Source organism: Panthera onca, chromosome B2, assembly GCF_046562875.1.
Source record: "Panthera onca isolate mPanOnc1 chromosome B2, mPanOnc1 haplotype 2, whole genome shotgun sequence".
NCBI lineage: Eukaryota > Metazoa > Chordata > Mammalia > Carnivora > Felidae > Panthera > Panthera onca.
The window spans coordinates 116,816,389-116,839,925 of NC_138343.1; the positions used below are offsets into that span (position 1 = coordinate 116,816,389).

The 23,537-nt window shown below is 39.7% G+C and overlaps 1 protein-coding gene across 11 annotated transcripts in view; it reads left to right on the plus strand.

Moving 5' to 3' along the window:
* Positions 1-23,537, plus strand: part of L3MBTL3 (L3MBTL histone methyl-lysine binding protein 3) — a 130,124-nt gene that overhangs the window by 17,066 nt on the left and 89,521 nt on the right. For 9 of the 11 annotated variants that reach the window (XM_078447306.2, XM_078447312.2, XM_078447307.2 and 6 more), the window contains 7 exons: positions 7,716-7,832; positions 14,550-14,661; positions 15,034-15,108; positions 16,589-16,748; positions 18,120-18,252; positions 20,325-20,409; positions 22,529-22,620. In XM_078447306.2, the coding sequence (XP_078303432.1) occupies positions 7,731-7,832; positions 14,550-14,661; positions 15,034-15,108; positions 16,589-16,748; positions 18,120-18,252; positions 20,325-20,409; positions 22,529-22,620 (759 nt within the window). In that variant the 5' untranslated portion in view covers positions 7,716-7,730. The remainder of the gene's footprint in view (positions 1-7,715; positions 7,833-14,549; positions 14,662-15,033; positions 15,109-16,588; positions 16,749-18,119; positions 18,253-20,324; positions 20,410-22,528; positions 22,621-23,537) is intronic. The other 2 variants (XM_078447315.2, XM_081795778.1) reach the window with 1 other exon arrangement.

The following is a 23,537-nucleotide window of genomic DNA, read 5'->3' on the forward strand; positions in this document are numbered from 1 at the left end:
GTGCCCGGGTGGCTCACTTAGTTAAGCGTCTGATTTGATTTTGGCTCACGTCATGATCTTGTGGTTCGTGAGATCGAGCCCGGCATCAGGCTCTGTGCTGAAAGTACAGAGCCTGCTTGGGACTCTCTCTCTCTCTCCCTCCCTCTCTCTCTCTCTGCCCTTTCCCCAAAGTACATGCACATGCACTGTCTCTCTCACTCACTCTCTTGTTCTCTCTTTCTCTTTCTCTCTCATTCTCTCTCTTTCTCTTTCATTCTCTCTCTCAAAATAAACTTAAAGAAAAAAAGAAATGGTAGCACACAGTTTTTATACCTTGCACAAAATTAGAGTATTAGTAGTGTCATGGAGCTTTTTCTGTATCAGAATGTAAAGAGCTTCCTCACTGTTTTTTCTAATGGCATTATATACTGTATTGATGTACCACAGTTGTCCTTAATCGATGGACTTTTGGATTGTTTTCCAGTTATTTTAACATTACAAACAGACCCATGTGAGTATCTATAGAATGAATTTCTGTGAGTAGAACTACTGAATTGGAGGATATGTTCTTGGAAATTGATCTCCAGAGAGGTTGTTTTAATTTATAATGCCACTATCAATACATGAGGGGGCCTGGTTCCCCATATTCTCGTAACAGAATTTTTGAAAATATTAACTAATCTCCTCACTGCCTGATGTTTCTTGCAAACTAGTGTTATATGGTAGGCCGAGAATTCCAGAGACTGAGGAAGTTCATCCATTAGATACAGTGTCCCAAGGGAAAGGCAAGTTGCACAGCTTTGGTTTGGAGACAAGGAATCCTGCAGGAGAAAGATACAGAAGGTAATTCTGAGTACAGTGTTGCATGTCATTTAATCTGTCTTCCAGCCCTTTTGTTGGAGGCTTAGGGCAAGAAGATTGTAATAAAAATGAGTCAAAGTGACAGTGAACTGTTTCACAGAGGGGGGCTTTGGAAGTAGAATACATCTGAATAGGTGCCAGCAGTAATGGTGTCTGCCTTCAGTAAAGTCAGTGGCTCCTAACAATGGGTGGCTCCTAACAATGGGCGTCCACAGAAGCACATTGGACATCAGAAGCCTTGATTTTAGCCATTTCCGGCCATGATATGAAAGCTAGTGGGAATCAAAAGCTGCATTGGTGTATTTGCTGGATATGTGAACTCCAGAGTGGTCCTTTTTGACGTCAGCAGTGGCTGGAGATCCTTAGGATTTAGAAGAGGTTATTGGGAGGAAAGTGGTAGATCTTGGCTGATAGCACAGAGGATCCCTCATGGGGCACTTTTAAGGTACTTCTTAGGAAACCTCGGCATCGTTAACAAGAGATTTGGGATGAGATTTTCTGCAGAATGAGAAATGCTGTCTGACCTGCACTGTGAGTGACTCTGTTACCTACCTGCTTTTTATGGTCCGTGGAATATAGTTATATATGGGATTGTGGAATAGTGCCAGGTGACAAAGAAAACATAAAACCTGTGCTTCTAAGAAATGTGCTTCGTTCTTAGGAACCCAGCTAATTGCAGTGAAAGGACTTTGTATATATGCAAGTGTGCACGCTTATGGAGGCTGAAAACCAGAGAGGGAGACTTAGGCTGTCATGAAGAAGCAGCTTCTGTGAAAATCATGCTGGTTGATGGCTGTTCTGTCTGATGAAGAGATGATAGAAAAATACCTGATCTGTCCTAGCCTTTCAGACTTCCTGTGGTAGTGCAAGTAGCCATTTTGCTTCAAAATCAGATAATGGGAAAGACCACATGGTAAATATTCTTATGCTAAAATATTTTATACAACTATTCACAAACCTTAGAACAATGAAGGGAAACAGTTTTTTAATAAATTTTAGATATGTGTTTATACGCAAGGTACACTGTATAGCATTACCAGTGTTTTGTATTTCCAAAAACGTGTCATGGGCATTTACTGCAGGTTTTGTACAGTGCTAACTTTCCTATTTCTTCTTTCTGCTCCTTCTAGTCACAGACAGGATTTTGCTGTTGTGAATTTTATGCGTTTGTGTTTTGGGTGGGAAATTCGATTCCTGTTGCATACGTGTCTTAATGACAATTTGTTAATACGCATGTATTTGATAATATTTTATTGAAAGGATACACATTGCACTGATATACATAAATCAAGCACTTTGACCCTGGTAAACGGGTTTCTGGATTTGTCATGCCTGAGTAGTTACATAGAGAAAAGTTGGTTTAGCCAGATTCTTAGAGGGATAAGACTGAGACAAGACAGGACAATGGTTGGGGGAAAAAAGCCCAGGATTGGAATCAGACTGACCTGGATTCAGATCTTGGGTATGCCACCAAATATGCTTTTGGGTGAATTACTGAACTCTGCAACTCACTTTCTTCAACGTATACTGGAAGGATAATAGAACCCATCTTTTTGTGAGACAGAAATAAATGAAATAGTATATATAAATTGTGCTTTGAATCCTTTTCTGGAAGGTGAAATGGAATTAATAAATTACAAAGTATACGTATTATGTCTGACACTGAGTACCTGGTGAATAAATGTTATTGTAATTAAAAAAGAACAGTAAAACTTTTCTTTTCAACGGATCATTTGGGTTTTACCCAGTTTATCCACCAAGGGAAAAATTATTCTGTCTCTCTACTGTCTATCAAGAAAAAGTTGCCCCTCCTACAGCACTTACAAGGGAAGTCAATTTTGTTGCTGATCTCAAGTGAGGTAGGAGTCCTAGAGACCGTAAGGACAAGCCGTAATTCACTTACTAATTCACTATTTCTTAAATTAATCTCCTTCAAGCCTTCACATCTTAGTTCCTCTTTTAAGGATTAAGTCCTAATGGTAGTGAAATCCAGTGCATCTTCAAATTCAGACTGTATAAATTTTGAAATGATCAGAAATAGACTTAATATATAACATTTGACACTGGCTCATTTAAAGAGGACAAAGGAAGAAAGAATATGGAGGTGTCTAATAAACTTCAACAAAAGATAGCTATAATTCAGAGAAACACAGGTTTATTTTTTTTTTCTATTGACCATTTAAAAATAAATGTATATTCTATATCTAAAGAGACTGCCCTTAAAATGTATTTCTTTTATGGAATTTTGCAAGCACACACAGAAGTAAGATGTAGTATAATAAACTGGGTCCCTCACACTTCTTGAGAATTACCAGCACGTTGCCTCTTTATTTTACCACTTCACGCTCTTGACTGATTTATGGCAAATTCCTAACTTAATCATTCCATCTGTCAGTTTCAGTTGACAAGCATGAAGTCCCCTTTTAAAAGTGCATGCCGTGATCATCCCTCTAGAAAAAGCAGCATTTTTGTATATCATCAAATAGCCACTGGCATTTAGCCTTCCCTTCCTGTCTAACCATCATTTTCTTCTTTAAAAAATAGGTTAGGGATGCCTGGGCGGCTTAGTTGGTTGAGCATCTGACTCTTCATTTCAGCTCAGGTCATGATCCCAGGGTTGTGGCATTGGTTGGGTTCCACACTGAGCATGGAGCCTACTTCAGCTTCTCCCTCTCTCTCCCTCTGCCCCCCTCCCGCATGCACATGTGCGCGGTCTCTCTCTCTCTCTCTCTATCTCCCTCTCTCTCTCTCTCAAAACCTAAAAATTAAAAAAAAAAAAAAAAGTTTAAATCAGGGTCCAAACAGATCTATGAATTATGATATTGTGATTTATTAATGTCTTTTAAATACCTTAATCTAAATTTTAGATTTCCTCTTCCATCTATTTGTTTGTTTGTTTGTTTGTTTGTTTGTTTTACTCTGTGCCTTCTGTGCATATATGTGTCCATGTGGCCAAAAGCCAGTTTTTATCCTACACAGCAGTGGCTCTCATACTCTTTGGTCTCAAGTCTCCTTGACACTCTTAAGAATGATTGAAAACCCCAAGGAGCTGTTGTTTGTATGGGTTATATCTATTAATATCTACTGTATTCAAAATTAAAATAGATAATTTAAACTATGTATTTACTTTTCAAAATAACAGTAGCAGACTCATTATATTAACATGTGTCTGCACAATTTAAATGAAATGTAATCATAGTTTCCAAAATTAAAAAATGAGAGAAATGGCACTGTTTTACATTTTTGCAAATCTCTTTAATGCCTGGCTTAATAGAAGAGAGCTGGATTTTCATATCTGCTCCTGCATTCAGTCTGTTGCAGTATGTTGTTTTGGTTGAAGTGTGTGAAGAAAATCTGCTTCACACAGATGTGAGTTTGGAAAAGGGGAGGAGTATTTTTTTTCATTTAATGGTGGACATTCTTCTATGATACTACACCAAAAGTTGACAAGTGGTAGTTTCTTAAAGGTAAGTTGCAGTGGGCAGTCTGAAACCCTAACAATGAACTTTTCATACTGTGTTATATTAAAATCCATCGGTCTGTCACGTACTTTGATTGGATGCTTTACTTATGCATAATTTTGTGACATCAAGCATTGGTTATTTGGAAAATACTGCATCACTGAATTATGCAAATCTCCCAGATGTTGACATAGGTCAAATATAAAATATTTAAAAAATCCCTCTCATCAATATCACCACCCATCTTCTTAGAAAATATGTAGCTACTGGGAAGCTCTCAGGCTCATGGTGGTAGATACACGTTTTCCGGAATCATGATTATCCCTTGAATGTTCAAATGGATCTTCAGCAACAAATGCTGTCAGTGTTTTCCTTGATGTCAACAGGCTCGCTTCGTTTGTTCTTGACAAAATATTTGCCAAATAGCCAAACCCGAAGAAACGTAGTTTGTTAAATAAAAATGCGCTCCGTGAAAAAAGCAGCTTGTTCAACTTGCATCTCAGACAGTTCACAGGTGCTTTCCCTTGGTACTCTGACGCACCAGAGCGCTTTATGGGTGCTTTCTATTTCACCACACAGAATGTTAAAAAGATACGTATTCAAATATCCAGACTTAATGAAAATTACTATTTTGCTTCATCAAGGATGCTGTTTAGCGAAACCAGCATTTGTTTACCATCAGTACCTGGCGGTAAAGGCTGCAATGACTGCTGCCTACTTGGGAGCCGCTACTCCAGCAGTTTTACCCACTGTTGCTTTTGTACCATCCGCGCAGATGTCAGCATAGCGCAGAAGGCAAATAATGTGTTAGTATTTTTATGAAAATGATTCTGACTTCTTGGACCTTTTGAAAAGGTCTCAGGTCTTCCCAGGGTCTGTGGACCACACTTTGAGGAATGTTGCTGAAGAGTTTCTGACAGTCTGAATTTTACTTCTTATATTAAAAAAAAAAAAAAATTATGTTTGTTTATTTTTGAGAGTGAGAGAGGGAGTGCAAGTGGGAGGAGGGGCAAAGAGAGAGGGAGACACAGAATTGGAAGCAGGCTCCAGGCTCTGAGCTGTCCGCACAGAGCCTGACATGGGGCTGGAACTCACGAACCATGAGATCATGACCTGAGCCAAAGTCGGATGCTTTACTGACTGAGCCACCCATGTGCCCCATTTTGTATATTTTTATGGTGTGATTTTTACGTGTTCCTTTGTCTCAGGTATTTCCTGCAAATGGACTTGATCAGATTAGGTTTGATTTTGTTTTTTCATGGCAAGACTACTTCCTAGATGGTGTTGGGTTTGTATTCTTAGTAGTCATTGATAGCCATTGCCTGCAGCCATTAATGTATCAAGGATTGAAAATGGTAATGTTTCAGTTCTGTCATTCCTTTTTTATTTATTAGCAGGAATTCTTTCTAAACTGAAACTTCCTCTCGCCATTGATTTGCGTTACCCTGGAATACAGTTTCATGGATCTCATGCAATATAGACAGGATAAATCCTTGTTTCTTTTTCCAGATAATGAGTTGGTTCCTGTGTAGTCTTAAAAGGTGATCAGTAGGTGTTCTTGGTTTGTTGGTTTGTTTTCAATGTCAGTATGAACTCTTAGATTTAAACTTATTTGATGTGTTTCAATTCATGCAGCTACTATTCTTTGGCCAGCAGGAGCCTCTTGAGGTTGGTTTCTAAGTTCTTTTGATATGATCTCTGTTGTCTTTGATAGCTTCCTTGCTTTTTTTTTTTTTTTTTTTTTTTTTTTTTTTGACAAGAAGTTCCAGACTCATCTTGCACATTTCCTGCCACTGAACAGAAATCAGCCCCTTCTCTGGGAAGACCTCAGAGAAGTGGTATTTAGAGGCCACAGTCTGAGCACTTGGCTGCTCATCACTGTTGATTGGTGGTTGTTTCTAGATTCTGTCAGTGGGCAAGGCTAGAAAATATGCAATTTTTTTTAAGATTAAAATGCATTAAAAGATTAAAATTTAGGGACACCTGGGTGGCTCAATTGGTTAAGGGTCCAGCTTTGGCTCAGGTCATGATCTCATGGTTTGTGAGCTTGAGCTCCACATCGGGTCTCAGCTCTCAGCGCAGAGCCTGCTTCGGAGCCTCAGTCTCCATCTCTCTCTGTTCCTCCACCACTTGTGTCCAAAAATCTGTAAAAAAATTTGTTTTAATGTTTATTCAGTTTTGAGAGATAGAGACAGAGTGTGAGGGGGGAGGGGCATAAAGAGGGAGACACAGAATCCAAAGCAGGCTCTAGGATCTGAGCTGTTGGCACAGAGCCTGATGCAGGGCTCGAACCCATGAACCATGAGATCATGATCTGAGCCGAAGTCAGATGCTTAACCAACTGAACCTAGGACTTTAATCCATCTTCCATTGCTTATCAATGACACCAACATAATTACTACTTTTATCCCATACCACATAGACAACAGTCTCAGGATAACAGTCTCAATACAATTACTAACAATATGATTATGGAAAACTGTTTTGCAGTTTAGAAAAATGAAAAACAGATTATCACAGTTTAGCTAGTTGACTTGGTTTTCTTAACATAGCCTTATTATTAGTGTTTGCTGTATATTTTAAGACTGTTTTCCTATTTTCCAGAACCTCAAATTAGTGGATATCTCAACTGAATTCAAAAAATCAATTTACTGAGAGAGTCAATCATACCATGTATTTGTCGAATTGATACAACAAACTTAACTGACAAATTAGCATAGATGATAGTCCTAATGGACTGGAATTTTCTTGTTCTTTTTTATCATCGAAAAGGTTTCATTTTGCTTATTAACATTTAATGTCTTGTCCTTTATCCATACCCACTCTGTCATCAATATCTTCAAACAACAACAACAAAACCCCCTACTTAGTGGGCAAGAAATTCTGTTGATATATATCATGACTTTTTGTTTTAAGTGAATGTGCTATGAAAAGGTGAATTCCTTTTTTAAGAATAGAAACATTGACACTTTACAAATTTTAGGTATATTCTTTCCTCTTTAATTTACCAGGGATTAGGGGGTGCTTGGGTGGCTCAGTTAAGTGACTCTTGATTTCGGCTCAGGTCATGTTCCCACGATCGGCATGATTGATCCCCGTGATTGGCTGTGCACTGACAGCACGGAGCCGGCTTAGATTCTCTCTCTCCTTGTCTCTGCCCCTCCCCTGCTCATGTGCGCATGCATACTCTGTCTTTCTCAAAGTAAATATTTTAAAAAATACATAAATTTACCAGGGATTGTACTAGAAAAAATGTTAGTGATATTTTCGAAGCACTTAATTCTAGATCTATGGATATGGGATATTGTGATCAAGACAATTATGTAATTAAGGGAAACCAAAGCAGTGACCACTAAAATAAAAACTGATTTTTATGTGCAGTATTTAATGATCTGCCTTTTTTCCCCCTTCCAGGTTCCAAAATAAATCATGACTGAATCTGCCTCTAGCACAAGTGGTCAAGAATTTGATGTATTCAGTGTTATGGACTGGAAAGATGGAGTAGGCACGCTACCAGGAAGTGACTTAAAGGTAAGCTGTCTTTATTAAATACAATTATCTGTGTGTGCATCTGTGTGTTATTTGTTAAAAGGAGTTTGACTACATATGTAAAATAAAAATTAAAAGCATTAAGCATGATGCTCTAGGTCTTATATGATACTTAGACCTCTACAGTAAATTTTCAAGACAATTTGGAATGTTGACAAATTGGCCGAAGTCTTTGTCGCTTGGGGTGGTGGACGAGAATATTTTGGCATATGCTTGTTTTGCAGAAGTCGAATTATAGCTTCCAGGGGATCACCCTTAGTTTGACTTTATCATGACGGACAATAAATATGGAAATGGTAGGCTTAGAAGACCTGGCTTCATATATTTTGTAATAATGAACTTGAGAACTTTAAATGAATAACCACATTCCCTGTGCCCTAGTTTTCTCATTTGAAAACTGGATAATGTTAAAATATTGAATAGACAGGACTATTCTCCTCCCTTAAATTATTTATACGATAAATATGAATTTTTATATAATCATTTGTTCAAAAGCTGGTCCTTCCTGTAAACCAGGCTGCTTTTATATAGAGGAGAACTCTCTTCAGAGAATGATGCTTCAGTGTGCCTCTTTACTATGTGCTTATCCTTCCCCTTTTCCCAAGGCTTCCCGAACCCACTCTAGACCCACCTCTGCTGCCCTATGAAACAGTTACGCAAGCACTCATCCAGGAAGCCAGTCCACCCCACCTCTCATTTCTAATTTGCTTTTGCTCTAATCCTATCTCTGGGACCTTGAACCTGTCTGTGGCCTTTTAGACTTTGTTTGTACTTGGTCACTCAGGTTTTTGAACCTCTGATCACCCTAACTGGCTGTCAGTTGGCTTTTCCCTCTAGTGCTTGATGTTCTGGCCTATCTCGAATAGAAATTCCTGTCCCCTAATAATTGGCTTCCTGGAATCCAGTGGCTACTTGACGAGTATTTCAGCCAAGCCCAACCTAGTTCATCTTCAGTGGTGAGATTTGAACAGTCTGTCACTGGAAAAATACCCAGATTTTAGTTGGGTTAGGTTGAATTAAGTGCAGTGTGCCAACATATCTATCTGTTTAGCTTAACAAAAATATCGCAGTGAGGTTCAGTGAATTCTGAAAAGGAGATACGGTTTTTAGTTTTAGTTCTGTATGTCCTTGAACTAGTCAGTCAATCTCTTCAGGCCAGTTTCCTCTTTGGTAAAATAAGGAATTAAATGAATACTAAGGACTTTATCTGCTCTAACATTCTCCAAATGTTCATCTGGATTAGATATGATGGGAATTGAGTGCTGAAATTTTTCAGAAAGAAAAACCATTCCAGACGCTCATAATGTCAGCCTCATAGTAGCTATATGAGCTTTGTCAAGTTATTTAAATTCCCTAAGTTTCAGAATCTTTATGTATAAAATGAGGAAATAGAATCTATGTCACAAGGTGGTTATAAGGATTGAAAAATATAACATATGGAAAACATTTAACAAATTGTATTTTTTCTGGCTTTGTGATATATTATGTAAATTGACTTTTTAAAATTGCTTTATTCTCATATATTGCTTGTACATTTTTGTCCCTTCTTCTCAATAGCTTTTTTTTTTTTTGATGTCAGGTGGATGATGAAATTTATAATTTTTGTTCAGTTAGGTTTTGAACTTTCAATCCCTAAGAAATTTAAATTGCCTAAAGGTTTTCTAAGCAATAGATCTTAGGAATTAGCCTATTACTTTTATTAAGGTAATCAGGTAATTAAGTCACTTAGTGGGTATTATAATCTGGTTTATTTTATTTGACTTTTAGGCTCATCTAATTATGTGGGTAATTTCCATGTATCCAGTTCACTTCATGTACTGTAGACAGTTTGAAACCCCACTTCTAAAAAAAAAAAAAAAAATGAAAAAAAAATTTCTGCTTCATAACCATTTTTATCTGAAGAGATTCAGATAGTCAATTGATTGTGTTAATTTAGGAATCTGAATCACTTGCTCCTAATATTAATATCTGAGTTGCTTCAGAGATCTGATTGAGAAATTGATTTTTCACAAAATTAAGATATTAAAAACTTTGAATAAAGCATGAAATTTGCTCTTTCACATCATGCTTTGCCTACTTTACATTATTTTTTTTTAAATTTTTTTTTTAATGTTTATTTATTTTTGAGACAGAGAGAGACAGAGCATGAACGGGGGAGGATCAGAGAGAGGGAGACATAGAATCTGAAACAGGCTCCAGGCTCTGAGCTGTCAGCACAGAGCCCGATGCGGGGCTCAAACTCACGGACCACGAGATCATGACCTGAGCCGAAGTCGGCCGCTTAACCGACTGAGCCACCCAGGCGCCCCCCTACTTTACATTATTGAAACTACTTTTTTGTAGTGGGTGTAGGCATGTAGATTTCCTAATAAACAAGGTGCTATCCTAAGACAAGAAGCTCAGGTTAGTTCAGCCAATACAATCAGCTGCTACATAGAAGTCAGTTTTTTATCATGTAAACAGGTTTTTATATGCTTTGGTTTATTACCATTTTGAAAGTATGTTTCTCTGTAAAAGCCTCATGATTGCTGGCCAAATTATATCACTCTTCTGCTTAAAAACTTTTAGCAGTTTCCTGTCTTTCGTGGCAAAGTCAATCCCCTTAAGTTTACCCCAGAAGTTTTTGGTGGTCTGGCCCCTACTTTCCCCTGGCTGCGTCTCGTTTCACTCCTCAGTGCCATCTTGTTTCCTTTCCAGCCCAACTGTCTAGTTGAAGGCTTCAAACCTTCGTTCCTTTATACTGTTTCCCTTGCCCCTTTTCAGGGAGGCTAAACAGCCTTTATATAAAACAGAGCGCAAAAACTTTTTCCATTCAGGTGCAGTAGGGGAAAGAATAGAGAGCTTACTCTCTGATGAACACTTTATCTGTATCCTTGTATTTAATCCTTTCATTTAATCCTTTTGAGGTAGTTCCTATCATTGTTGTCAGTTTACAGATGGGAAAACAGAGGCCCAGAATGGTTAAATCATTTGCTCAAGGTCAAGATAATTGGCAGAACTAGGTCTAAAGCCAGGCTTTTCTGATACTGGAATCGATTCTCTTACCACTAGTATACTATAGTCTAAAGAGAGAAAATGTTTTCATATCAAAAGAGATACAGAGAAAATGTTACAGCGATTTAGAAGAGGTATCATTTTAGCTGGAGGGATCAGGAAGGCTTCGGGGAAGTAGTTGTCATATGAGCTTCAGGTACCCGAAAATAGGTCGGCATCTATATGAAGACTTTTGTGGGTCAGGGACAGCAGGCAAGAAAGAGAAGGGCATCGAAAAGAAGGACTAGCATAAGAAAGTATAGTGTTAGGGGAGAACAGCAAGTGTCCAGGGGCCTCCTTGAAAATATTATAGTCATTAACAAGACATTTTTGTTTAAGCAAGCTTTGGAAACTGCACCGTTGCCTAATTATTCTATAAAATGGCAAATTAGTATTTGTAGACTAATATCTCAGGGCCAGCCATAAGAACAGGCAGGCAATGAGCGGTAGCGGGAAGGTGCATGCTGGGGCTCCCTGTCCCTAAGCAATCTCTCTCTCTGAACTTGTAATGATGTCTGAAACTTATCCACAGAGGATTATTCCTCTGGGTCATAAGGATTTAGCCATTTGGAATCCCTCAGTAAAATGCAGATATACTCCTGAGAGCGATAGCATCTTATCTAGTAAGAATAGTTGCCACTTAACTGAGAGCAAGACCCTGCGGCAGCAGGGCAGAAACCCAACTGGAAACACTGTGCTCATAGTGCACGGTTTTGCTCGTTGTGATTAATGTTCAGAAAACTTTAGTTACCAAATATCTTTGCCCTTAAAACAGATTGGTAAGTAGAACTCATATTTCGACATTGAAAGTAACAAAACAAAACAAAAATACTAACCTCAGCAGTGTCTTTTAAGGATCTGTTCTTAAAGATAGGCAAAAAGCAAAGGATCCTTTGCCTCTACAAGCAAAAATAGAGAATTGAATCAATTAAAGGTAGTTCAAGCCAGGCCAAACAAACCTTTGCAGTCCCTTATATCTTTCAGGCATAATTGTTTTCTGATTGACTCAGATGTTTCCACTAGTAGAGCAAATTACAGTGTCAGCTGATGTGTTTGATGTACTTATTTAATAAATTTCTTTTGTAGAGTTTATAATTTTGATGTTCTTGATTTGGAATGGAGTCACTCAGTAGATTGTTATGCTGCTTTTTGGATGTCTAGGTTAAAAGAACTCATAACTTTGAAAAAAGGAATAAAAGTGATTATTTCAAGTTTCCATGGCTCCAAAACCATTCATGAAAGCATTACCCATTTCTGAGTGTTTTATTGGGGGGGAAAAATGTTAGGGAATGTGTCAGTCTTTCTGGAATGCTATCTGTGGAACTCCAGTAATGTTAACAGCACCTAACAACCTATGTTGTCCAGCATTTTCAGCAGTACTAATATTGTGAAAGACAGTAAATCCAAGTTGAGAAGCCAGAAAAAAAAAAAAAAAAAAATTGATCCCTGTGTTTTTTTGCATATGACAGGATACTTTGAAAACACTTTGCGGTTAATTTTTGAGATAAAGTAACTTGGTTAGAGTAATGTTCTTTACTTTTTCAAGGTTACAGGATGCCTTTGAGACTATGATGAAACTGAAGAACCCTATTCCCAGAAAAATATGTATGTGTCCATGACATCATTTTGTATGAATTTCATGGGATTCTTCAATCCCCTGAAGTCCAACTATAGATACCTGACTTGCAGGAGTTAATTGTGTCCCTAAGTGTCATGACACCTTTCATTTGTGCTTTGGCTATAGGTCAGTTACTGGCAGTTACTAGGATTAATTGTTGTATTGTGGGGATATTACCTTTTAACTTTGAAAGTATTTGAGCTTAAAGCTTCCAAGTGTCGTAACTCTGGATTTTTATTCAAAGATTCCACTCGGTGGTGTTCTCTTTCTCATTGTTGGAAATGCAGGGTGGCTTACAGTGTAGCAGTAATTTGGAAACTTACACCACAGGAGATTCTCCATGTGATGAAAATGGTGCTATTTTTCACATTTTGTATTTTTCAAATAAGTATCAATTAATATTGACATCTAATAAAAGTAAAATTACCTACCTGGACTGAATTATAAAGGTGATGCCTAATGCCTTTTTAAACTTTGATTCAGAATTGATTTTCTGTGTTCTTCTTTACTATCATTAATTAGTAATCATTATGGCTTGTTTTTTCTGTTCTTGCCCAGTAGATGGTACTGTCAGCTTTATTTTGAAATATTCTGTTTTCAGAGTGGATCATTTAAAAATTTATTTTCCCCCCCAAAAGTAAAGTTATATTTAGCTCCTTTCCTCCCAGTTAACTTTTTGCCACTTCCTAGCCTGACATTTTTAGGCGAACACACTCAGTATAGTATACACATGTTACCTGGGAACTTGTATCTGAAATATGTAATAGAAGAAACCATTTTCACTTTCCTCAACTATTTCAACTTCTTCAGTCTAAAAAGCTTTTAATTATTGTACACTGTGTGCATACAGTTACTTAAGGTGCTGTTTTTACCTGGTGGAAAGAATAATTAGTAATTTTTGTTTCAGCTTTTTCTGACTTGTACTCTGAATCTAGTTTGGTTAAGTGAATGATTCTGTTGGCATGTTGACTAAATAGATGTTTTAGATTGCAAAATGGAAGGTCTTAAGCCTAACTGCTACATATTTGCATACTCCTATATTTCTGTGAAAGCTCTAAAAACGTTAAGCGAAAAGTCGTATAATCCTTTTGAATTGTGAACTTTCCAGTTCTTCGTCAACTGTCAAAATTAGTGGATCCCTAATATCATTCTATTTTATGGGAAAACAGAGGAATATGGAAAACTTTGAACTTCATCAATAGGAGAGTACACCTAGTTGTTTCAAAGAGGATGGAGGGGTCCCTGCACATAGATAGTGGGTAAGCCTTCAACATGCACACACAGTACACCAGGCTGTTAGAGGAACATACTAGGTTTGCAGCTTGCCATGAGGTGAGAAGAAATTTTCAACATTTGGGGTCAAAATGTCCATGAAGTCAAAACGCCTGTACTTTTTAGTGATAGAATTGACCTGTAGCTAGCAGATTTGTTCAGATCTCGTAGACGTTACCTGTTGTTTGGAGGATTAGAGGTGAATGGGGTGGAGAATTCCAAAGAGCAGTGAGAGAAAGAAGTGGAGAGTTGGGGGTCACATGGCTCACACTTCAGCCTTCCTCACCTACCTCCGGGAATATAAGGATATACACGTGCAGGTCATTATTTCCGGAATAGAGATTTCCTTCTCTTGGACTAGGTGAGCTCGGGTGAGATAAGTTGATTCCCGGGAAGATAGTAATTCTCCTTTTAGTAATTTTGGTTACTAAGGAAGAAATAATATGAAGTAGGAAACAAAAGTCCTAGCAACAACTGGTGTTCAGAATTATAGGCCACATTAAGTGAGCTGGCATCTCTATAGCACAGTGCAGGGCTGGTTGTATGGTACCTTAAGAAGTACCTTGCTGCTTTGTTCTCTTTTTACTTCCCCGAATCCCCAAATCTGTAAAATGCAGAGGGCTTACTGCTGGTAGAGGGCTTACCTAGATACAGTTGCTCAAATGAACTTTTAAAGTATAACTAATTTGCTTAAAGACTTTATGTGTCCACCATGAAATGACTACTGTCCTGAGCACCTTTGTAAGTTTTGCCTCTTTCTACCATATTGTCGCTAGTTTCGGGTAAACGAGTTTGGAGCCCTGGAAGTTATCACAGATGAGAGCGAGATGGAAAATGTTAAAAAAGCAACAGCTACCACAACTTGGATGGTACCAACTGCTCAGGAAGGTAAGACTGGGTCGTCTGCATTGCCATTTTCTTTCTTTTGAGAGTTTTAAAATAAGAATTACCTAGGTTTTACAATAGGCTGGAACTTTGAAGATCCTGGGTGATTTTCATGTCACGTGTTCTTAGGTGAATTTCTATAACAAAACTCATATGGAACCAACTTTTATATTTTAAAATAACTATAAACTGTCTTCTTTCCTAATGCCAGATCTGTAATAGCACAAGGTTAATTGGAAATTATTACCAAGTAAATCCAGTGTTGCAATAGCCTACCCAGGTGATTTAGCCAAAAGCCTGCCACTTTTTTCTCATCTACTCCGATGGTTGTAACTAACACCTATATGCTGATGACTCCCAAATCTATATCTCCAGCCCCGACCTCTCCCCCGAGCTCCAGGCCCGTATTTCCACCTGCCTACTGGACATCTCCACCTGGATGTCCCACAGGTACCTCAAACTCCACATGTCTGAAATGCGATTCATTTTCTATTTCTTTCTCCCCTTCCCCCAAACCTGCTCTTTCTTCTGTAACCCATATTTCAGTTGATGGTAGCACCATCCCCCCCAGTGGACAAGCAAGAAATCTAGGAGTCATCCTGAATTCGTTCTCCCCCAGCCCCATGGCCTGTTACTCCATCCTGTTGGTTTTTATTCCCTAAATATGTCTCAGATCTGGCTTCTTCTACTAATGACCACTGCCACTGCCTTAATGTAGGCCCTTAGCAGCTCTCACCTGGACTATTGCAGACTCCTCCTCGAGAATCACTCTGCTTCTAATTTCACCTAATTTATCCCGCACCTTCAAGTCAGAGGAACTTTTGTAGATTGCTTTTCTGACACTTCACTGACTTCGTACTGTCTCTTTAGCTGAGCCTGCAAGGATCTGGGTGGCACGCGTCCACCTGCTTGCCTTGTCTCTTCGCTCTCTGTTCTGTTCTCTGTACACCGTGTTCTGGCAGTGCCAGCAGCACTGGGTTCCATGGAATTCTCTCAATGCATCATGTGGTTTCACACTCCCTTGCCTTTGCTCTTGCTGCTGCTTCTGGCTCAGATGCCGTTTCCCTCTTTGTCCAGTTGGTTAATTTCTCTTGGCCTTCCAAACCCAGTTGAGGCTTTATATCAGAAAATCCTTCCCTGACCTCACCCCAGGCCGAGTGAATGACTTCTTCCTCTGTACTACTCCTGGAACTTGTTCATGCTTTGATTACTGCATGTATCACATTTTATTATAAGTATTGGTTTTCTTGTCTGTCTTCTCCTCTAGACTGTGAGCTCTCTGGGGCAAGGTCTATACTATCATTATCAGTGTCTAGCGTAAATTGGCACCTAATGTTTGCTGAATGCATGAGGAGCCTAACAATTCAGGGGAAAGGAAGTGTGAGTTCCTAAATGATTTGGGATAATTACGATTTAGGAGATCTGCTACCTTCAAAGTAAACTAGGTGTCGATTTAACCAATTTAGTAGAAAAAACCCACTCCTCAAAAGGTTGTAAACATGAAATAACATACATAAGCCTTTTTGTCAGATACATCCATAAAATAGGATTCTGCAGATTACTAACAGTTTCATCTTCCAAGTATAGTGAAGTATAGTATACTGTACTTCAAGTATAGTCAAGTATAATGAAATTTTATTTTACTTTGAACTCTGTAGAAGAAGCCTTAGACAAACTTTTATCTTTCCTGCAGAGTATTTTTGTTGTGTAAATGATTTGAGTGGTTCCTGCCAACCCCATCCTCTTCTCCCTCCCAAGCACAGTAGGTTGGTCATTCATTCATTCAGCAAATATTATCTTTTATTGTGTTGCTAACAAAATTATTAGAAGGAAAAGTTTGTGTTTTGGAATGTTTTCTGTCATGGTTCTAATTGTTTTTTTCTGTGTGTGTTTTTTTTGTTTTTGTTCTTTTCCCCTTTTCATCTTCTAGTCTTTTCAGAGAAGACTGGGATGCCTTTCAGGTTGAAGGATCCAGTGAAAGTAGAAGGGCTTCAATTCTGTGAGAACTGTTGTCAGTATGGCAATGTAGATGAGTGTCTTTCTGGAGGAAACTATTGCAGCCAGAATTGTGCCCGGCATATCAAAGACAAGTAGGTTTTTGCCCTGTTCCATCTATAAAATGGGTTTTATTTTATTTATTTATTTATTTTTAATTTTTTTTTTTTTTTTTTTAATGTTTATGTTTGAGAGAGAAGGAGACAGAGTGTGAGCAGGGGAAGGACAGAGAGGGAGACAGAATCTGAAGCAGGCTCCAGGCCCCGAGCTGTTGGCACAGAGCCCAACGTGGGGCTCGAACTCACAGTCTGTGAGATCATGACCTGAGCTGAATTCAGATGCTTAACCCACTGAGCCACCCAGGCGCCCCTATAAAATGGGTTTTAGAGTCCAAGGTGCTAAGGAATACTGAGGCTCCCTGACATCTGTCACACCTTCATGCTCCTTTTTTCCCCCAGAGACTTTTCCTTTAGAGATCTGTGGACCCTGATCCCGTTACTGGACCTCCTGACTTCAGTCATGTCTGATCTTAGTTGTACTGCTTAAGTCCTACCTACAAGTACAACCTCTGCCTCTTTATTTAGCCTTTTGATTCCAGTGAGTGCCCCCTAGCAAGAGAATATTTAAATTTCTCTGGGCTACGTACATTTTGATGGCGCTGATGTTTATGGAAACAGAGTTTTGTTTTTATGTTGGGGGGGGTTCTTCAGTAACTCAGCTAAAACTCCACAGGTTGGGAACCAGCTGACTGAAGATGGCCATAGAGAGTGGCTTAATGAGTCACAATACTGTAGATTTCTGTAGACTGAAGATTATGAGACAGGGACGTCCGCTGTGGCTGGTGGTGCTATGTGACTCGGCCATCTGGGGACTGTCTGACAAAGTTCAGCTTCTCACCGAGGTGTATTTCTTCATATAATTGTCTAACACAAATAAGTGACTTGACACTTATATTTTAGTGGAATTTCCCAGGTATTTTAACCAGGGTAGGCCTGGGAATTGTCTGTTTTTGCTGGCCAACTTTTATTTTACAAAGTTATACTTGGCCTTTTTTAGTTGCACTTGTCATTGTTAATAATTGCTAGATCTTTGCATTAAAATTGCCCCGAATACTAAAATATCTCTAAGTAATTGATTCTTTTATTAGTATGGACGGCAGATGTGAAAGACCGATCATTTTAAACTTGTTAGAACCTGTTTCACATATAGTACTGATCCCCTTTTGAAATTAATATATAAGCTAGTTTCCATTTTCTGCTTTGAAGAGTCATATATGATAATGGTTTTAGGTGTTCCTTAGCTATGATATCCTAATGCCTACACTCTTCTCCTGGTGGTTAAATGTTTTTCCTTCTCCTGGTGGTTAAATGACTTTTTTTTTTTTTTTAAGTTGCATGATAGTCACCATGTAGATGTTTGACAGGTATTGTTTTCCTGTCACTATTTTGGGTTTATAAATACAACAGAGATCAGAAGGAAGAAAGGGACGTAGGAGAGGACAATGAGGAAGAAGATCCTAAGTGTAGTCGGAAGAAGAAACCAAAATTATCTCTGAAAGCTGACTCCAAGGAGGATGGAGAAGATCGGGATGATGAAATGGTTAGTATCTCTGATGCAACTACCAAAGAACTCAGGGTACTTTTTGTTGTTGCTGTTGTTTACTTATTTCTGAGAGAGAGAGAGAGAGAGGGCAAGCTAGGGAGGGGCAGAGAGAAGGAGAGAGAGAATCTGAAGCAGGCTCTGAGCTGTCAGTGCAGAGCCCGATGCGGGATTCAAACTTATGAACCGTGAGATCATGACCTGAGCCGAAGTTGGACACTTAACCGACTGAGCCACCAGGTGCTCCGATACAGGGGCACTTCTTCAGAGAGTAACACCATGGTCAAAGGTGCTGGCTCTGCAGCCAGTTATCTGACTTCCAGGGCTGGTTCCATGACTCTCTGTGTTACCATCAACAAATTACCTGTCTACCCTCTTTGGTATGGCACTGTCTGCATTTCAAAATGAGAATAATAAATAATAATACTCCTCCCTTAGGGTGAGGAAGTAGGATGTGCTGAAATTTATTACTGGAGAGAAAAGGCAACAGCAAAACCTTCAGTTGTACAAATGAATCTTTAATTCCTCTTGATGGCGAAAAATGTCAATCCCATTTTGGTAAATTGCAGACAGATCTCATAAAACTATGTGAGTAGGTAGAAAATGGCATATAAATGTCAGGTATATTTAGGGGAAACTAATTCCAAATGTGCTAATTAAAACATAAATATTGCTAAAGTACATATTAATGGTCCTATACGAAAAGAGAACTTTGAGGTCCTGAAGCATTTCCCTTCAGATCAATACTGAGCAACCAATTATTTGCTAGTCTTTCTTCTAGGAGCTGGGAACACAGGGATGAACAGCATCAGGAGAACAGGGTCTCTCCTCTCAGGGACATCACATTCTTTTAAGGGGACATATAATAAACAGGAGACGTGTCAGCCTATGATAAATGCTACAGTGAGAAGTACAGGCGGGCATGAGAGTTGATTCACTGCTTCCAGTTGGGTTCTCAGGGAGGCCTCCCAGAGAAGGTGGCATGAACTCTGTGATCTTGATAATAAGAAGGAGCCAGGTCTGTTAAAAGTAGGAGTGAGGAGCCCCCTGGGCAATGGAGTGGCTAGGGAAGAGTCCCTAAGGTGAGAACATGTGTAATATGTTTTGTTGAGGAAATAAAGACAATGTGGTTGACCCTTACAGGTGAAGGGCCGGTGGAGTAAGGTGAAGCTGAAGAGGTCCAGCCTATGTAATGCTTTATGATAAACCAGAATAATGGGGTTTCATTCTGTTTTATGTGGGCTGGGACTGGAAAGTTGAAGGCAAGGGAATATGTTGATAGGGTTTACGTTTCCAAGTGATGGCTCTAGCTTTGATGTGTGACAGTGAGAATGGAATCAAGGAAGGCTGTTAGTTTATTGCAGTAGACTAGCTGAAAGGGCTGTGTAGGGTAGAAGTCACTGATTTCAGGGTAGATGTTAGAGGCAGGGTCATCAGGAAAGAGGAGTCAGGAATAACTCAAGTTTTGGCTTGAACAGTCGACTGGATAACGATGCCATTTATTGAACATGGGAAGGCAAAACTGGAGCACAGAAGTTAGAGTCCTTTGGAATCAGGAGTTTGAGATGCTCGTTAGGCTTCCAGGTGGAGATCCCAGGTGGGCAGTCGGGTTCGTGAGTGTGGAGTCAGGGACGAGGTCAGGGGATATGACTGTGGATATTTGGCAGACAGATGATGTTTAAAACCCAGGAAGAGGGATTCGATAGAGAAGAGAAAGGGACTGGATTAGAGGAGACATCAGCAAAGGGACTGAGAAAGACGGGCCAGTGGGGTGTGAGGAAAATCAGAACAAAGTGGTCAAGGAGCTACAAGAAGAAAGTGCTTCAAGAAGGCAGGAACAGTATCTGTGCAGTTCCAGAGTGTAATTCTTGGAAACGTTCCAATTTGGTAATGACCTCAGGCCAAAAGCAACACAGTTCTCATATGACCTATATTCTTACTTTCTTTAAAACTTACAAAGTGAAATTGAAGAAAAGTACAAAAAAGAATAATGCTTTCTGACAGCTCTCTAACTTTTCGTTGGTGCCAATTTCATGAGCTTGTAAAATCGTGATTTCCCTTTCTTGCTGTAGGAAAACAAACAAGACGGAAGAATCCTGAGGGGTTCGCAGAGAGCCCGAAGGAAAAGGCGAGGTGATTCAACTGTAATAAAGCAGGGTAAGTTGATGAAAGAAATGGTTTACTTGTGACTTTATGAAATGGAAAATATTTCACAAAGGTAGACATTTTAGTCTTAATTATAATGTACACAAGGGCCATTAAGGTATTGTTTTGGGTCTTTCTTTGATTAAATTTTGTCCATAAAAAGCGGGGTTTGAAGAAGTAGATAAAGAAAAAAATGGAAATGAGTAACTTTTGAATAATGTCAGTGCAAACTTGAAAACATCTTCCTATGTTTTTCTGTTGAGTAGGTTTTTTTCTCCTTCTGTGTGTTTTCTAAAACCTTTGTCCTTATATCCTAAGATTTTAAGGTTTTTTTTTTTTTAAGTTTACTTATTTTGAGAGAGAGCACAAACAGGGGAGGGCAGCGAAAGAGGGAGAGAGAGAATCCCAAGCAGGTTCCACACTACCAGCATGGAGCCCGATGCAGGACTCAAACTCACAAACCATGAGATCATGACCTGAGCCAAAATCAAGAGTCAGACGCTTAACTGACTGAGCCACCCAGGCGCCCCTAAGATTTTAAGTTTTTAATGTTTGATCTCAAACTTTAAACTCCTGATGTGGAACCTTTTTTGCTTCTTTCATTGTTCCTCGGGCAGCACTTTGTTTTCATGACAAATCCAGTCCTCGGACCCTTTCCTTTTGTACCTGACTGGATGAACTTGAACTCCATGTGCATCATGGCCCTTTGGCCACTTCCATGGAGGCCTCAGCGTCCTCCACCAGGTTTTGTCTTGCCTTGTTGACCCATAGCATCTGCCTGCCAGCGTGTCACGTGAGGTCACGCCACTCTGTGCAGCCCCACTGCCGACCTCTCTGTTCATGCTGTCCCTGCAAATCGGGGCCGTGAACCCAGTGCGCCTTTTACTGCGTGGACGCCTTCCTGTCTTGTTCATCCCTCCATTTCTCAAATAAAGCGTGAACTACTCCCACCTGCCTCAGGCACACAGCCTGGCGTTTACATTCTCGGGGGACATGACCTTCTGTTTTACATCACTGAGATTAGAGGGTGGTAAATTTCTCACTCTGCTCTCTGCCTCACAAATGTTTTAACCTTCTTCTCTTCTACCTTCAGGGCCCTGACTCTTTCTGGAACCTTGTTCCTTTAGTCATTTATTTTTCCCTGTTAGGTATTCAGATATTTTTCTCTTCGAGCTCCATCTCAGCCCGTTCACATCTCATCCCCTAAATACCTTTCTCCCAGTTTTGCTACCCATCAAGCTATTATGCTCTTCCCTCATTTCTATTATCTGTTAAATTAACCCAGAGTAAAAGTGATACTGGCTGGTTGCATATCTTTACCACTTCTGTATTCTTTTGCTGCTCAAAATCTGGCCCTTGCTAAATTGATATCCACCCCACCCCCGCCCCCAGATTAGCAGCCATTCCCTAAGTACTCAGTGCACTGCCCTCTTCCCAGTCCTCAGCTTCTTGATCTCAGGAAATTTTTTTTTTTGCAAATATTTATTTATTTTTGAGAGAGCACTTGCAAGCAGGGTAAGGGCAGACAGAGAGAGAATCAGGGGATCCAAAGCGGGCTCTGTGCTGATAGCAGCGAGCCTGATGTGGGACTCAAACTCAGAAACCGTAAGATCATGATCTGAGCCGAAGTAGGGCACCTAACCAACTGAGCTACCCAGGTGCCCCAGGAAACATTTTTTTTTAAGTTTATTTATTTTGCAAGAGAGAGAGAGAGAGAGTGCATGTGCTCAAGTTGGGGAGGGGCAGAGAGAGAAGGAGAAAGAGAGAATCCCAATGCAGGGCTCAAACTCACGAACCGCGAGATCATGACCTGAGCTGAAGTCAGACACTTAACCGACTGAGTCACCCAGTCGCCCCTCAGGAGGCATTTTTTGATCATCTCGTTTCATGATACTGTTCTATCTCGGTTTCCTGCCGTGTCTCCTTCTTTTATTCTAAGTTCTTCTGCACCTACCGTTGTAACTGGTTGTACACCACAGTTTACTTCTTAGCTCTCGCTTCTTTGGGAGGCCCGGGAAGAGGCTGAGAAATACCGGGCGTGGTAGTAGGCGGGAAAGTGAGACTTCACAGGATACCCCTTTGACTTCCTAGATTTGGAAACCCTATCATCTTCGTCTCACTTGCTTTTCAGGCTTGCCTCCTAAGGGAAAGAAAGCCTGGTGCTGGGCGTCCTACCTGGAAGAGGAAAAAGCTGTGGCAGTGCCAGCAAAGCTGTTCAAGGAGGTATGGGCGCTTCTGGAAAGCATTGTCTATAAGAGAGAAGACTCTGGAATTCTGATCTGGAATTAGCATTGATGTTTCCAGTATGTGTTTGGGAAATGTGACTTGGGATCATTTCTCAAGCATACTGTTTTCATGAGTGTATTTACACGGAGGAGTAACTCCAAGGGCAACTGACGTGCATGTGTACTCACAGTCCTCCAACACACACGGATGGGCCCACATGCAGACGCACATGCTCTTTCGTCTCGACATTTACTGGGATTTCACTCACGACTTTTAAGGGGGATTCCTCTACTGTTGCTGCAAAGCTAGTAGATAAAGAAAAACCGGCATGAAATTTCGTGTCAACATTATGGCTTTGGGAGAAACAAAAACGAGTGACTGAGGTTTATATAATTTCTCAAGAAAACCCTGAAAGCAAGTTACCGTGTTACATTAACTGTAGTAAAAACATTTTGTCATAAGTGATTTAAAATCAGTTAGAATTATAGACACCAAGTGAAGTTCTGAGTAGGGGCTGCTGCCCCTGGGCTGAAGCGGGGGTGGGGTGGGGGGGGGGGTGGTCAGCAAACTTGTTCTGTGAAAGAGCCAGAAGGTGTGTGTTTTAGGTTTTGTGGGGCATCAGGTCTCAGTTGCAGTGACTCAGTTATGTTGTTGTAATGGAAGCAGCTATAGACGATATATAAATGAAGGGCTACGGCTGTGGTCTACTAAAACTTTACTTACAAAAATGGGTTGAGGTTTGGAGTTGACCGAGAGAGGATAGTTTGCTGAACCCTGATTTAAATATTTAATTATATTTAATCATGGTACATAATAAATCTGTTGATACCTTGGTATATATGCATTAACATAGGGAGTTTTTGTTTTGTTTTTAAATTTTTTAGTGTTTTATGTGTTTTTAAGAGAGAGCGAGC